The sequence below is a fragment of the Netta rufina genome (assembly GCF_964035555.1).
Source record: "Netta rufina genome assembly, chromosome: 1".
In the NCBI taxonomy this organism is placed as follows: domain Eukaryota; kingdom Metazoa; phylum Chordata; class Aves; order Anseriformes; family Anatidae; genus Netta; species Netta rufina.
In genome coordinates, this window is record NC_140123.1 from 2,057,065 (window position 1) to 2,073,558 (window position 16,494).

At 45.1% G+C, this 16,494-nt stretch overlaps 1 protein-coding gene across 2 annotated transcripts in view; it reads left to right on the plus strand.

The window, feature by feature from the left end:
• Nucleotides 1–16,494, plus strand: part of FCHSD2 (FCH and double SH3 domains 2) — a 138,507-nt gene that overhangs the window by 110,010 nt on the left and 12,003 nt on the right. For both annotated transcript variants that reach the window (XM_084296568.1, XM_084296569.1), the window contains exons 11-13: nt 2,224–2,340; nt 3,768–3,872; nt 16,120–16,281. In XM_084296568.1, coding sequence (XP_084152694.1) covers nt 2,224–2,340; nt 3,768–3,872; nt 16,120–16,281 — 384 coding nt within the window. The remainder of the gene's footprint in view (nt 1–2,223; nt 2,341–3,767; nt 3,873–16,119; nt 16,282–16,494) is intronic.

Here is a 16,494-nt window from a genome sequence, read left to right on the forward strand (position 1 = left end):
GAGAGAGGGTGTGAAGGGAGCTGCACCTGTCTGGTCTTTGCTCAGCACACGGCTTTGCCTTCTTACGTGTTCTTGCTGGAGCTTACAGCTTCCCTCCTCCTCTTCTGGCTGCTCTGCGCTGTGTCTGATATTTCCTTTTACTTTGACAATGTCATTCACACGAGCTCTATTCACTCCAGCTTGTGAATTTCACGGAAACGTTTGGTTTTGGCTTTGAGCTAACACATCTTGGCATCTTAAACCTGATTTTAAAAGCCTCCCCCTATTTTTTTTTATTTGCTACGAGCAGCACAGGGATGCTTCCCCCCTCCACTCCCCTTTTGAGTAATGCCTGCCCTAAGGCATTTTGTGGGGACAAGGCAAAGCATTACAAGCTTCTTGGCTAAGTCACAGGTCTGAAAATCATGCAGAAAGTGGCCCAGGAGTCCCCAGGATTGTTATCTCTGTTTCAGAGCCCTGAAATTTAGAGGGACGTGTTTCTGTGCATGGTAGTCCAGGGGTTGTCTTCCTTTCCTTCACTTGCCCCCACCGCTGGAAATCTCCTTCACAGCCCCTCGAATCCACAACCCCCGGCTCTCTTGTAATAAGAGGATGAATGAGAATAAAGGCCAGATTTCAATTTTGATGAAAAGTAGCTTAGCTGAACAAAATAATAAGCTGAACCAATTTTTGCCTCGTTTTCAATTAAATCCTCTGGTAGCCTGTTAGCATAAGTTAGTGTCACCGCCTCTCTGCAATCCAAAGGCACAAAAATCTTGCTTTCAAAATCCCTGCGGTTTCCTTCCCCGTGTCTCTTCATTTTCCTCCAATTCCATATATTGCTATTAAAATTGTCTTTCTTCTTTGACCCGAGTCATATCCCTTTCCTTGTGAAAACACCCGATTGCCCCATCTCTATTTCAGCAGCAGCTGGAGGTTTCTCACCTGTCCTGGAAATAATTCCTTGTTTTTCATCTCCCTTACCCTCCTCCAGCTGGCTGACCTTGGACATCTCCTTCCCAAACAACTTTTGCCTGCCTATGGGATCTCAAGCCACAATTGATGGATAAAAAGCCCATTTTTTGAACCAAGGAGGGAAGAGAGAAAGAAACTGTGCATACACAACCTCTATTCCTGTGGAGCAGCATCACATGCACTCACTCCTTTTGCTACTCTCCTATTGAGTAATATTTCATTAGGGGATTTTTTTCAGTTGCTCTCAAAGGCTGTGCAAGATTTTATCAGTCCAAAGAGGACTTGGGATAAAAGGGAACGGGGTGACTGTCTCAGTAGCAAAATGAGCATGAGTAAACAAGCCACACATGGAAAGGAGTTGAGTTATTTTTTGAGTTATCCTGAATTGAGTTATCCTTACGCAGTCCAGGTGCAGTAAATATGTACAGATCGGTCACAAATACAGAAGGAATATCAGAAAACGTACTTCTAACAGAAAGCTTGAGGCCGATTTACATCCTAAAGGCTGAGATATGCAACGCACGGGGTAGTTGCAGTGGCAGTAATGGAAATTATAGAAATATTGGGAGTGATTTCAGTAATTAAATTCTGGAATATGTGTCTTTGGATTTCCAAAGGGGTTCAGTTCAATCTGTTGAGCGTAGAAATCGACTTCCTCTTCAGCTGGCACTTCTTGAGAGGGAGAAATTATTTCTTTTTTGTTACTGACACACAATAAAAGCAGGCCTGATATGAAAGAGTATCAAAAATGTTGTTGTTGGAGATGGCTGTGCTCTTCTAAGGTACTTGATGGCATTACGATTTGACGACCTGTCACAACGAACAAGCCTAAACGGCCACGTGTATCCCATTTAACCTTCATCTTTGCTTTCCATGGTGCACGTTTAGTCTAGATACGTGGTGGCTTCCCTGGCGAGCTGTTTGTCATTTCTTTGATGTGGTTTATTGGTGAAATAGTGTCTTGGTTTTATTCACCAGGAGTGTTTTTTGACTGCAGCGAGACTGTGTCTGGCCGCTCGGTGATTTCCCGAGACAGTGAGTTGTGAATTCTTGTCAGCTCTGCTTTTGCAGTTGGCTTTCTGCAGCGTGTTCATAAGCAAAGTTCATAAGGAAGGGAGTTGTTTTTCTTGAATCTTTCTTGTTTTATATGAACCAAGATCCCAGGCTGATAAATGTAAGATAAAGTCACCCTATAACTAAATAGCATCGTTACCTCCAGAGGTAGCCCCGGGTCCGTGTCACGACTCGTTTGCTTGTTTTCTGTTGCAGAGTCGACAACTGGAATCGGAAACTGGAACAACCGAAGAGCACAGCCTCAACAAGGAGGCTCGGAAATGGGCTACCCGGGTAGCCCGGGAACACAAAAACATCGTCCACAGTCAGCGGGTACGTGAGGAAAACACTCGTGTACAGGTTTGATTTGTTGCAGCTCCCCACCGCACGAAGGAGGAGCTGCTGCAAGCATCCCAGAGTTATTTACGTGGTGGCTGTCTCTCGAGGCAACCTGCCTTTTTCATCCTGTCCTTTCGTGGTAAAGTATGCTCAAACTGCCAGGTTTGCAGCTCCTCAGCCTGTCTGCTTCGTCAGTACGTTTTGTTACTCCCGTATAAATCCGAAGTTACAGCTTCTGTTTTGCTGCAGGTAACCCAGGGCGGTATCGTGAGCGCCTCGTTTGGGATTTTAGGTGGCTGTATTTTGGAATGCAGCTGGGACTGATGGGGAGCGGGAATAAAGTCAGGAGAAAAGCAGTTTGGGTCGCAGAGCTCCTTAAATGCCTGTCACAAGGCTGTCGTGCTGCTGTCTCACCGAAGGGTGAGATGGAAGCATCCTGACTGCCACAATTCAGAGATGAGCGGGGAAGTGGCTGGCTTCTGCCTGAGGAGGTGTGACACATTTCACTTGCTAAGGTCAAGACCAACTTGTGTAGACTGCTAATTAGAGGTCACGAGGCTTTACTATAATGTCTTATGATATTGTACAGTGTTTAGCGAGCTTTTGCCCACAGAGTGGATTTGAGCCATTCCTCCAAATTCCCAGAAAAATGCACCAAGCAAGAAGGCCGAAACAGGTTTGCCATTTTACCTGTCTTCTACTGAACCTGGGGCACTCCACAGCTAAAAAGCAGAAGTTGTAGCCCCAGGCAGTCTGTAGCCAAAACAGGACAGAAAAAATTCACCTCTGAGGAAGGAGGGAGCGTCCTGGATTCTGGTCCTAGCTCCTGGTGCTCCTGCTTTGTCTCCAGGGACCGTTTAACACAAAATGCAGTCACTGAACCAGTCACAGATTTGCAGATAACAATTTGTGCAACCACATCCCTTTGATGTTTTTCATTTGGACCGGTACAGTCAACATCTATGTGCTTAAAGGCAAGAAACTCCAGCGTGTCTTCTGTGATTCAGCAAATTCTCTGCACACAAGGCTCCTGCAAATGCAGCAAACCTGCCTGGGTTTCCACTGCAGCAGGGCTGTAATCCTAATAGCACCTTTCCACTCCGTGTTTCGGATGCCCTTTTAAACCTGGCATAAACACGGACCAGCACGTCCATTTTAAACACGTAAATATCAAGGTGTAGATGAGTTGATTCATACCACAGTGTCACGTTTTCGTTGAAATATTGAAACGTTCTCCTAAATGGAATTTCTACCTGAAGTACTGTGCTTTTAAATGGTGTTTCTCCGTGGTCCTCATCTTTTTTTTCCTGGAAGGAGCTATCGTCAGCCAACCTGGTCAAACAGCGTTTTCTGTGACTTGTCATAAATATTTATCAGGCAGCATTTCCTACATCTGGGCTGTATTTTCTTATTTCTGACAGACGCTTGAAGAGCTAGAATGCCACGGGCCTGTGATGTCTGAGCAAACCCGAGCAGAACTGGAGCAGAAAATAGATGAAGCCAGAGAGAGTATTCGCAAGGCTGAGGTAAGGAAGAAATCATTTTGGCATGTTCACCTTCGTACTACAGAATGATTTCTGTTACAGCTATTGAATTTTGTGTGTGCAAGTGTAAGCTCCCAGCATCGAAACCCAGGGAATTTTAAGAGGTCGTGTTTCCTTGATTTCTTACGTCTCAAATCACCGAATCAACTTAATAAAAGACTCGAGATAAAAAGAATCGTATTTTAAAAAACCTCCTGATAAAGAGAGATTAAACTTGCTGTGTTTCCTGCTATTGTGCAAAGGTCACGAATCTCTCTGTTTAGGGGCTTGGTCGTAAGCAGAGAAAAAACAATCTCAGTTTTCCTTCTGCCTGAAAGAACTGATAGCAGAAAATAGTGATCGTATCTAGAAGGAACTACCACGTGCTGATGGGGCTTCTGTTCTGCTGTTATTGGGTATACATATTTGTAATGTTGATGGGAAAACATTTGAAGTGACCTTTGTATCTCCTTGTGCTCTTACTTTTGGAAAGGTTACGGACCTGCTCAGGGTTAGGAGAGCTTCATATTTGACTGTCAAAGTTAGGTTGGTAAAGCTAACTATTTTCTTGGCCGGTGATTCAAAAAAAAACCTACTGCAAGCAAGAGGAACTAATCTGTTAGTTTTCAGCTGAGTGGGTTGCTTAATTAAAACTGTAGAGCAAACGTAATTATTTCAGTTAAGTGCTTCTCATGCCACTAGATGTTCGGAGTACCTGCTGTAATTAGGAATGGGATTTACAGTTCAAGAGGTTAGAAAATATGGAGTGAAAATATTCCTCCCACTGGTATGATAAATCTTAGCCTCTCTTTTTTAAAACAAATCCAGAATATATTCTCTTAACATCAAATCTTTTAAAATGCCTTTTGTTTTGAGTAACCTCTTTCACACAGACTGTACTCCAGAGTACTTCGATGTATATATATAGTTAATGATTGAATACACAAGGACAGGGAGCATGAGAAAGGAAGATAAAACCAGAAAGAAATCAAATCAGGATAAGAAGTTGCAGAGGAGAAGGTTCTTGCACAAAAATAGTATAGATGAGATCAGTTCCGGAAATCAAATGCTTGTGAATTTTTAAGAAGCCATAATTAACAGAACCCAATAAATCAGTGGAAAGCAGCTTGGGCCAGTTTTGTTATGTTTTATTTTGTTGTGTTTTTTTTTCTTTTGAGCAAGATGGCATTTCCTTGGGGGAGGTGGCGGAGAGCAAAAATTGACAGGAGTATTTTGAGTTGTTGAGGTCTTGAAAGTTTGAACTTTTCAAAGCAAGTGTTGCAATAGTCGTGGCTAAGAAGGGTCTCAACAGTAGAAACGAGGCCATGGTCCTGTGTGAATGATACAGAGAACACAAAGGCAGGGATAACGTGCCAGTTGTTCTCCATATGGATACAGCAGAGAAGAAATCTGAGAGCATTTCAGGACTTTTGCCCAGCAGAAGGTTGGCTTTTTTGAGAGAATTACCGAAAAAGAGACAAATTTGCAAGTTTTCTTGGCCTCAGCCACAGAGCTTGGCCGAGAACAGACGGAAAGTGCCAAGAAATGGAAGGTTTATATTTAAAAAAGAAAAGAGAAGCGAGATCAGAAACAAAGCCAGGCTCATTCTGTAGCAAACAATGGTCTTCTCCAGGAGCAGAGGGATGGAGAGAGCTGGGTTGGGAAGCACGCTGGGCAGGAAGCACGCAGCCAGGAAGGTGATTCATAAAGCAACGAAGAAGGCAAAAAATAGCATGCAATTCTCAGAACTAACGAGAAGCAAATACAAAGTAATATGTGCACATCCTTCTAAACACCAAGCAGCGCTCAGAAGAGGCAGAGATCATGAATATTTTTCTCTGCGCTGTGTTTCACAGTGTTTGGTAGAAGGCTGAGACAGAAAAATGATGCAGTTCTCGGGTTTTCTGGTGCTAGACAGCGAGTTGCAGTTAAAACATCCCTCATCTTCCCACTGTTCAGCATGGTCTGTTTTACCACACTGTGTTTGCGACCTCTGCATGTTGAGTAAGTTATTTACAACATAGATTTATTTTCTCTTTGCGAAAAGCTACTAAGTGAATTCAGTGAGCTTTCTGGCTTTCTTAGGGATGGCCCCTTCTTCTAGCTTCAGCCCTTAGGAGTGGCACTACTAAGGTAATTTCAGGACCGTTAATTAGATGAGATTTTTGCCACACCTGCTATCTGCAGAAAAATAAACTTTCTTGAAAAAAATAATCATTGTCTTCTGTAATACAATGATAATTCTTTTCAGTGTCTGAAAGCCAAACATTTCCAGGATTCCTTGCGTATTAAAATGGAACGGGTTGATTTGGGATTACTGATGGGTGGGTATGGGATGGGCGTTTGTGCAAAATTTACAGCCGTGCATTTAGGCTGCAGGGGAGGGCTGGGACGACCTTTTCCCTTTGGGGCAGCAGTTCTCGGATCAAGGAGCTGCTGGCTGGTAAGTAAAGCAAAGCAAGGAGACACCTGAATCAGCTCTGTCCTTCAGAGATCCTGGACAGAAAGTCTGGGGAGCTGGCCGGAGCCAACACATATTGGAAAGGCCCAGCTGAGGAAGGAGGAATTTGCAGCACCTCCGTGTTACTGAGAAAAAGAAGACTCGGAAAAAGGAAAAAGGGAAAAAAAACAACTATTCAGGCGTCTTTGTGGATGGCAGTTTGATGTATGTCATTCGTAAAACAAGCCAGCATCCCCATAGCATGCAAATCAGGATGTCTAATGTGTTCTGGTACCATGTCTGAAAGCATTTCATGGTAACATGGGGATTGTATATAAAAAAAAGAGAAAACAGTTAAAATATATATTACTGGGGAGGTGTCAGCGCACTTAGCTTGCAGCTGCAACAAGTATTGATTTATGTGGTGGTTGCTGCCGTGTTGATGAAGTCTCAGGCATGGAAAGCTCCCATTTTCAGTAAAGCAACCAGAGGACAGCTCATCTAGAAGAAGAAAAGGATTAAAAGGTTGGAATTACACAAACTGGAGAAAGCTTCCCCACGAGTGTGGTTGGATTAACCTCTTGTGGTGTGTTGGAGTGCACTGAAATTCCTCATTCCAGAGGCGTTCTCCCTTCTTCCCTTTTTTCTGTGTGCTTTTTCTCTTGAAATGCATTTTATTTTCCTCTCCTCTCTGAAATGCCTGCCCATCAGTCTGTCCCATTTGGGGATTTCTCTCTGCTCTTTGGTCCTTTTTCCTTAGCAAAACTGCCCTTCCCCTTTCTTTCTCCATCGCTCCGGAAGGGGAAGATAATTTCACAAGCACGTTAGGACTAAATTTTGCCTCTCTTCTGACGAAGCTATTTTGGTCATCGCTGGATGCTTCCACTTGCATGTTTTTCCCTGGGGAATTTTTCATTCTTGCCACATTGCCCCAGTGCCAGCCTGCTTAAACACCCAAAGACCCGTCGACCTCTACATGCCATCGAACACGACCCGGGCTGAGCCACAGCCTCTCCCAAAACCTTCTTGGAAGCTTTTTCCCCGTGGACATCTGCTAAGCAGCCACCTGGAGCTTTGTTCTCTTTATTTTTTTTCCTAAACCAGGCAGAAAGCCATCGGAGAGGCACCCAAAAATGACCTTTGTGCAATCGGGCCGTCCTGCGGGTGCCGTTCATTTCAGAACAGATGTACAGAAAAGTGAACGAGGCCGAGTTCGGAGCTTCCCGTGGTGAACCCATATGTGGATATCGGTTGGAAAGGGGAAGATACACGTTGGGAATACGGTTTCTCCAGGATACGTCCTGTGGATAGGTGTATTCATCTCTTTGCCCTCTTCCTCAGAGATCCCAAATCCTTTGAAATCGGACGGTTGAGAGCAACCGAGGAGCTGTGCAGTGCGTATAGCATCTATTTATCATAAAATCCTACAAAAACACAAGGGTTTGGGTTGGAAGGGACCTGTAAGGTCATCGAATTCCAACCCCTGCCCCCAGCCCAGGCTGCTCCCAGCCCCATCCAGCCTGGCCTTGGGCACTGCCAGGGCTGGGGCACCCCCAGCTCCTCTGGGCAGCCTGGGCCACGGCCTCAGCATCCTCAGCGGGTTATTTCTGATCTTCCTCTCCCTGCGATAGATGTTTTTTTTTCCCTGTGGTCTTTTAGGGAGCAGGGATCGATCAAAAGTTTGGGAAAAATAAGACTTAAACCCAAGTGCTTGTGTACAATTGATAAATGCTAGCTGCTCTACAATGACCGTAATTGATCACCACAACACATTTTCTTCATTGAAGAAAAGAATTGGGTTGTTTTGTTAAAGGGCTTAGGGTTTTTTGTTTCATTTCGCTCGCTTCTTTTGAAGGAAAGGTTAGAATCTGCCTGGTTATACCTCTGGCGCTGTCTTTAAACCATCAGGGATTAACAAATAAAATCAAATCCCGTCTCCACGGATCCGTCCAGCAGAAATAAGGGGAAGCAGAAGGCGAAGCTCTTCCCTTGGTCTCCACACCCCTTCCTTTCAGCCTGAATCCTACACCCGGAGGCTGGGGGACTTGAATTACCTCTGCTGCTCACCTCCGTGTCTCTCTCAAGCCCTCGACCTTTGGATTGCATCGAGCCGTGGAGTTGGTCTCAGGGCTGAAACACTTTTCCTCTCCTGATGGGAGATTTCCCTCTTGTGCTGAGGTCTGTGCTCTAGGAAGGTCTTGGGGCCTCCGCAGCAATTAATCCTATTTCCACTTAATTATACGGGGACGCGTTTTGTCTCATAATGAGGATATCTACAACTCTCAGGGGAGTATTTGTGCCAGATAAGATTTGATTAAGACTCGTTATGGTGCTGTTTACCTCGTTTGATTAGTTCAAAAGCTTAGGTCCAGTTCCAGTTGTAAGCAGAGGGCTGTCGTCCCCCTCCCCTTCTCTTTGGCTGTGAATATTTATTACCGGGCTGCGATAACAGCCGTGTTTGCTGGCTCTGCCCCTCTCCTATCTTAGGATCTGATCTCTTAATCGTGTGCCACGTACATCTCACGGAGGTGTAGCTCCATTTCAGCCCCTTGCTATTTGTAGGGTTGTTTGTGGGTTTTTTTTTTGGAGCTGAACCTTTCCGGGGAGCAGATTGCCTTCGCCCTGTGAGACGCGGCGAGGGGTTAGTCCCTGCTCCTGGGCAACCCTAAAAAACTCCCCAGCCTTTGACATCCACGGATCAGGACTGTTAAATTGGTCTGGGGAGCAGCAGCTCAGCGAGGACAACTGCAGAGATGGGTATTTCGTGGGTGAGGAACATCCCCAGGGGTCTGGAGCTGTGTCGGGGGATTAGGAAGACGTAGAAGGCTGAGGACGGCGTCGGCTGCATCCCAAAATTCAATTATGCTGGCTGCAACGTGGCCAAATCATATTACTGCGTTCGAGCATTTTTATCTCGGAGTAATGCTTTTTGGTAATTATTTTTCAGGGATTTGCTCTGAGTGAGCAATTTGGACGGCGTGCAGCATTCTCAGACCCAGCTTAAAGAGTTCACGGGGTGTTTTTTGACAAACCTGCCTGTGCTGGTACGAACAACGAGAAAGGAGGTCTTTAGAAGTCTGGGATACGTGAACTCATGGTGACAATCAAGGTGTTTTTTATTATTATTAGTGGACATTTAACAGGTATTCTATGGGACAAAGTGTCAGGAACAAACACGGGGATGCTCTGGAGCTAATGGTAAAAAATGGTCGTAAAGATTCCTGGAAGAAATGCTGGCTCTGCATATATCCTATAGACCCTATGAACTCTAGAGGACAGATATTTTTATATATGGAAACAAATGAGCAAGTCCTTTTAAAAACATCCCACAGATAATAGTCACAGAGACTTGAAATTTGTCCAAGATGAAGAAAAATTGCTGTAGGACTCCGGCAGACTTTCAGAAATCTTTTAGGTAAAGGGGCCGGCGATTATCTGGGGCTACGAGACCATCGGTGTTGCTTGTTTTGGAGATTTTCTTGCTGCCATTTTTTAATTCCAGTTGCTTTCACCTTTTGAAGGGTGGATCACACCGAAAGTCCAACCAGCTTTCTGTGGTTTCCTGAGGTTTCAGTGCGTGGGGTGTGCGTTTATGGGGTGTCTTTGGGCTCTGATTAAAGGAAATCTCTGGATCTTTTGACTGTGAGAAATACACCACATTTATCCAGTAAATTAAGGAGCAGTGTTCATTAACAGGAGTGCAGAGAAACAGGCAAGTCAATGTTTACCTGCACACATTTTATTTTCATTTCTATGTGCAGAATTTGGGTGATTTCCATCCAGTCCAGTTACCGGTAGCCTGGGAACGATTTCTCCAGCCCTCCAAACCCCCCCACGCTTTGCTCTTGCTCCCACCTCCTCCCCCTTCCTCCTTTCCCACCACCTCCTCTCCCACCTTAGCACTCGTTCATGGTTTTTTGTGCTTGAGCTTGGGAAAAAGAAGCCCGCTGGTGTGGCCGGGGCCGCGCAGGTGAGCTCTTCTCCATTCATTCACAGCTCCCCTGGTGTTTTCTTAACCCTGCCATTCCCTCCCGAGACACGTTATCTGCGGCTGTGTTTCATTTCCTCTTTGTTTCACCCCAGCAGCCTCTTCTGATTGAACCCTCTGAACCCAGGCAGAGAATTTAGCATAGAAATTAAGTGACTCGGCTGTAACACCGGCAGAAACTCCCCACCCGTGCTCCCACTTGGCGAAGGGCTCCGTGTCACCTCGAAAAATGGCCAGTTATCAGTTAATTCCCCAGCGGATCCAGAAGACTCTCTCCCTCACCTGGTTTTTACGAGGCTCTGGCACCACAAGGGCTCGATTTTGTGCTGCAAATGGATTCCAATAGGGCCAGGGTTCCTCTTCAGCTCCCGTTTCAAGGCTGAGCTCTCGGTTGTGCCTCAGATCGGGGGTGAGCCTGGTTGGGGAGAGGACTTTTTTGGCTGGGGGTTCATTTGGCATTTCCATCCCAAACATCTTTTATGGCCACAAGGCTGAGAAAGTTTGGTTTCCTGGCTTATTTCCTTGTGCATCCCTACTTTACCAATTTAAAACCCACTTGCAGGGGAGGGCTTACACTTGGTTTTGAGAAATCAGCGGCATTTCAGTGCTTGTGTTCACTGTCCTCAGAGCTCCTTCCACCTACCAGGGTGCAAATAGTTCTGGTGTGGCCCCAAATTTAAATGCTACGCTGCTTCTCATTAAGAGAACGCTTTCAATTTAAGATGTTTTTAATTAAAAAAGCCTGGAATATAAACAAAAATTTCTCCAAATGGGAAAAAAAAAAAAAAAAGATATTTTTCCAGAATATTTAGCCAAAACCTTTTTGTGGTGTTTTACTTCTTAGCTAAAACAATTTGCTAAAACATGAGGCTATCTAAGTTGGTAATGATTTTTTCCTGCCTGTAGAAAAATATTGCAGTAGAATAATATCTTTCTCATGAAAAAATCATTTAGGTCTACTTGTAATCCTAATTTCACTCGATTTAAATATTTGTACATATTTTAAGTATAGCCTGTATCTAAAAAAATAATCTCTACTTGCGGCAGCAGGGAGAGGAGCTCTCTCTGATGAGCATCACGGTCTTGTTCCCCCTGAAAAATCACGGAAAATAAAGCAACTCTGCTTCTCGGAAGCTCCATTCAAAAAAAATCCAACCATCACAGCCCAGGATGTTTAAGGAACTTCATCGGATCAATTTTGGTGGATGTTGGTGTGTGCTTTTTACCCCGACACCTTCATAAGTTGTTTAAGATTTAAGCCTGTGGTGTGCAGCGCTGTAATCTTGCTGCTTTTGGTCTCCATCAGTTCCGAAGCAGTCGTTGCTCCTCATCTTATGCAAGCTGTAGGTCTGAAGACTTTTCTTAATTAAAACTGGAACGGTAAATAAACAAAATTATTCCCTCTTCCATGTAGAGCAATGACAGGTATGTGAGAAACAGATAATTATGGTTTTTTTAAATGTTGTTTCTTTTTATTTTTTCCCTTTCATCATCTTACAACCTGCCATCAGCTAAGGCAAAAGAAGAGCTCGGAGAAGTGGGAACCACCCAGACCGCTGTTTGTAAACGTGGTGGGTGGCTGACAGTTATTAAATCAGTGCAAACGTGTTCTAGTCCTCAGCTATTAAAGGGTAATTGGTAAATAGTCCCAGTAAATAGCAATTTCGCTGTGAAGTAGGAAAATATTTGTCCTGCAGTGAGGCTTTAATAACAAGGAAATCTGGGCAGGGTCCAGATCTCAGAGTGCTGGATTTTGGCGTTGCAGTGCTTTGGAAATTCAGCTGCCTTCCTGGTAAGATGCCTCATGTTGCAGGGGATGTAAGCTCTTCGTTTTTAATGCTCATTAAAAAATATTTTACAAGCTTCTGTCGGTGGAGATCGGTCCAGAAGGACGGACAACGTGCTTGTCTGCTGGGCTCCATCTCACAGAGAGGGAAAATCAATGCCTGAAGTTGTTATCTAGAAGTAGATGCCCTTTTTGAGGCTTTGAGAGCTGCTGCATCCTCTTTTCGGGGTATGCTAGCACGCAGGGGCTTCCTTCACTCATTTCTTGGAAAGAGCACCATGCCTCTTCAGATTTTGCTGCAGCACCTTCTGGCTACGTTCCCACATCAAAGCCAAGAGCAAACTTTGTGCAAGGTGGGTCCCTGCCTGGTCGAAGGCTTTGGGACTGCAGCTCGTGGCACTGTCACCTCCCGAAAGCATCTCGGGGCTGGGCACAGGACAAAAAGCAGCACCCCCAGCTGAGCTCTCACCCGAGCTGGTATGGAGCAATTCCAAGGTTTCCTCCACACCATCCTCTGTAATTTAATTTTTATTCCAGCATAACAAAAGCACCAAGCCCCAGCTAATTTGGACATGATGATATTTGAATGGAGTGCTTGTGTTTTTAATATGTAGCTGCTCCCGTGTGAGAAGCAGAATGAAGTTTTAATACCATCTGGCTTTTATAGATATTTATATACATCTGTCTGCATGTGTACACCTACATGGATAGGTAGGAAGCTGTTAAGTTGGGTCTAACGCTGTAATTATTTCGGGGGAGAAAAAAAAAATCCATATCCAGGCTCGTAAATAGCGTTATCCATCTTTCAAGTGCGGGCCTGACCCGGCGCTGTCAGTGCTTTTATGGAGTGCCTGCAGTGGAATGAAACCCAAAACATTTGTGGTTGGGAAGCGGCGTTTGTTGAAGATTAAGGGCGCTGTGTGTAAATAGAGGGAAGGAACCCGATCGGATTCGCCTGTACCATGAATTAAAAACTTCTCGTCTGACTCCCAACAAGCCCAGTCAAGGGGCTCGGAGCAGCCTGTTTATTTTAGCTAACAAGTTGGTCCAAACAACACGGCTCGCAGCGGACTAATACCATCTACAAATGTTTACAGCACGCCCAGGCGAATGTTTATTGCTGTTGCATAACCCGAGCGCACTGGAAATTGCATAACGAGGTAAAACAGCACAACAACGGGGCTGGGAGGTGCTGTGCAGCCTCTGTTGAGGGTGTTAAAAAGGTTTTGTACCGTAATGTGATGGCAGAACAAAGACAAATTGGGGCTGGCTTCTTCGTGCCAAAGCTTTATGTGTAGAGAAAGACATGTCAGCTCAATAATTAATGTAAGATTAAGGTTTCTCATTAACAAACAAAAGCAAATGACTTGCATTATCCTGCATTAAGTCCATCTATCACAGGTTCTCAGCACGATGAGAGGGTGATGCACCCCCGGGAGCTGCAAACCAAGCCCAGCGCAGTAACAAACCAGCCCCGGATGAAACAAGCCTTTTACCAGGTTGTTCTGCACCACAAATGCCCCGTGAGCCTGCTGATAGGCAGATGCCACGATACATCTGGGCTTTGCCTGGGGTTTCAGCTCAGCATTTCTAATTTTGGCAGCTGGGCCACAGGCAGCCAAGAGCATCCCAGTGAGGCAGGAGCAGTGCTGATCTCCACTCAGTGCCGCAGCATCCCTCCTCTCCTCCCCCTTCTCTCAAAGAAAAAGTGGTTAGAAAGTGGTTTTGTTCCAGATCTTCAACACTTGGCATCCCTGGGTTCAGCTTTTTTGGTGCAACCCTTCTGTGCTCACACTTCGGGTTTAAAAGTCTCTGTCTGGCTTCGTTTAGGGAGAAATCCACTTCTCATTTTGGTAAGCATGCCTGAAACATTAAAAAAGTAGAAAGGTTAGTGATTAATTAAAATAATTGTTTCCCTGTCCTTGCAGCTTTAAAATCTACAAACTGTAGAATAAGGAAAAAAGAGAAAAAAGAAGAAAAAAAAAGAAAAAGAGCAGCAGGTGTTGCCTGTCTGAGAGCGGTAGAGGGGTAAAAGGCCCGTTCCACTCATCCTGGCACACAAAGCATTTAAAACTTCTGGTTTTCTACCTTCCCATAGGTATCGCTTTTGTAAATATTTACAGAGTCAGGGCCAGAGCTTGGGCCCTACTAAACTGCAAGGTTTTCAGCTCGATGCTTTGAATCTCTTTCTAATGTGCACGCAGACAGATGGGTCACTCTTTGGACGTCACTTCTCTTTAACTTGGTGTTTCCTCAATCTTGGCTGAAGCAGCGTGGTGTGTATTACTCTATTTTTTTCTCATTTTCTCGGTTATATGAGCACTGTTTGCAGTACACGTTAATCATTCACCTGAAGGCTGCTCGAATGGAGAAGTGGAAACTCACGGCCAAGTGCCCGTGGCCTTTCCCATGGGAAATGTTCCCGAAATGCACCTTATCCTTTGCTGTCCCTCCCTGATTTCATGGGAGAGCTTTTGTGTGCATACAGAGATGCATTCCACATAATAAATTCTGCTCTTAGCTTCTCTGCTTTTTCTAAAAATCACGTTTATTCTAAGCAGAATTATAAGTGATGGCTGGCAGAAGTGGTGCAGTGCTTTAGAGCCACCTGTGCTGTTAGTTTCAAAGGGAAAAGGGCCCCACGGTTAGGTGGCTAGCTGGATGAAAGTCATACCTAAAGACTTAGTCATTTGTTTTCTGACCTGTCTTAATAGAAATACAGGGGTAAAGAGCAGCAGCTTGGCAAAACCAAGAAAAACAGCGGTGTCATGTCAGGACACCGCCAAATTTTGCATCTAGTGAAGGTTTTTTGGATGCGTAAGGGACAGAGACATCCATGGAGCACCAATTAACATTTGTATGCACTGTAAATATATTCCTACCTAGTCTGCTGCACTCCAGGAAAAGTAATTTCCCTCTAATTTGTATTTACACCCAACTGTTTTGCTGGAGTTTGGTTTTCCTTGGGCTCCAGGGGTGGCTGGGGACGCGCCCCATTGATTGCAGTGGTGCTGCAGGACGATGCTGCCCAGCTCCGGGGGCGAAAAAGGGGCCGAAACTTTGCTGCTTGCACCGAAACTTGCTAAAAATGAACAATGCTGTGAAAGGAAACGCAGGAAAATCTGCCAGGCGGTTTGGTGGGCTGGTATTGTTGCCTCCGTGGTGACTCACTGCGGGACCTTTGCTAAATCCCTTCGGTTTTCTTCCTCTGATGAACAAGGGCAGTAAGGTGATGGTGGCGGTGCTGGACAAGATATCAAGATCCTCAATTTCATCCCCAGGTTTGCTTCGTGCTTTCTTTGAAAAATCTGCTGTGTTTCTCGGTGCTACCGTCCCCATTCCTTCGGTTTGTCAAACAATTTGGACCGGGGTCGTTGTTTACCATGAATTCATTAAAGCCTTGGCTCTGTTGGCCAGGAAGCGTGCCAGGATGCTCAAGTGAACCCAGCTGTCAGAAAACTTAATTTTTTCGCTCTGTCACAAAGACGAGATCATGGAAGCGTTTGGCGAAGTGTGAGGTTGATTAAAATTTGGGGGGTTTTAAAATGGGCTGTTCCCAGAACCAGTAAGCTCCCTGGAAAGCAGCCTTCTTGCTGCCCTTGGGGTTTGTGCGAGCTGTGGTTGTGTGCTGTGAACAGCTCTGGGGGCTTGCAGCCCAAGACAATTCCTGATTTTAAAAATATTTTGAAGCCCTGGGTCTTGTCGGGGTTTTTGCGCTTCTAAAATCATCTAAACTAACTGACCGCCCTATAGATGAATAGGAAGTTAGTGGGAACTAGATGTTTTGGTGAAAACATCGCCCTGTGAAATGGGATATGCCTGGAGTTTTACACCTCTAGAAAGCCCTTCCCTGCCTCTTGGCCTCACGCCGCGTTTCTGCAGGCAAGGAAATGAAGAACTGGACTCGTTTCTGCTTGGAGCAGCTTTCTGAGCCACCCGAGTGATCTCCGGATCCGGAAAGGACGTAATTGAAATGGGGCGAGGAGTGAAATGTAATCGTGGACGAGTTCTGATTTTTGCCTCTTTCTTTCCTCAGATAATTAAGCTGAAAGCAGAAGCCCGCCTCGACCTGCTGAAGCAGATCGGCGTCTCTGTGGACACATGGCTAAAAAGTGCAATGAACCAAGTGATGGAAGAACTGGAAAACGAGCGCTGGGCGAGTCTTCCCTCGGTGACCAACAACGGCTCCTCGCACCTGGTACGGTTCCCAGCATGTAAACCTTTTCTTTGTCTCCACATCACTCATTTCCAGTAGCAACTCGTAACTTCGTATCGAGTAGAAACCAAAATTGGTAGCCTTTGGTCCTTCAGCTAACCAGAAAAATCTTCTGGTAGCTTAACTTGTCTGAAGCATGTTCCTGAATTTAACGCAAGAAGCTGGGAAGCTGGGTTCTGCTGCTGGGTTTACTTT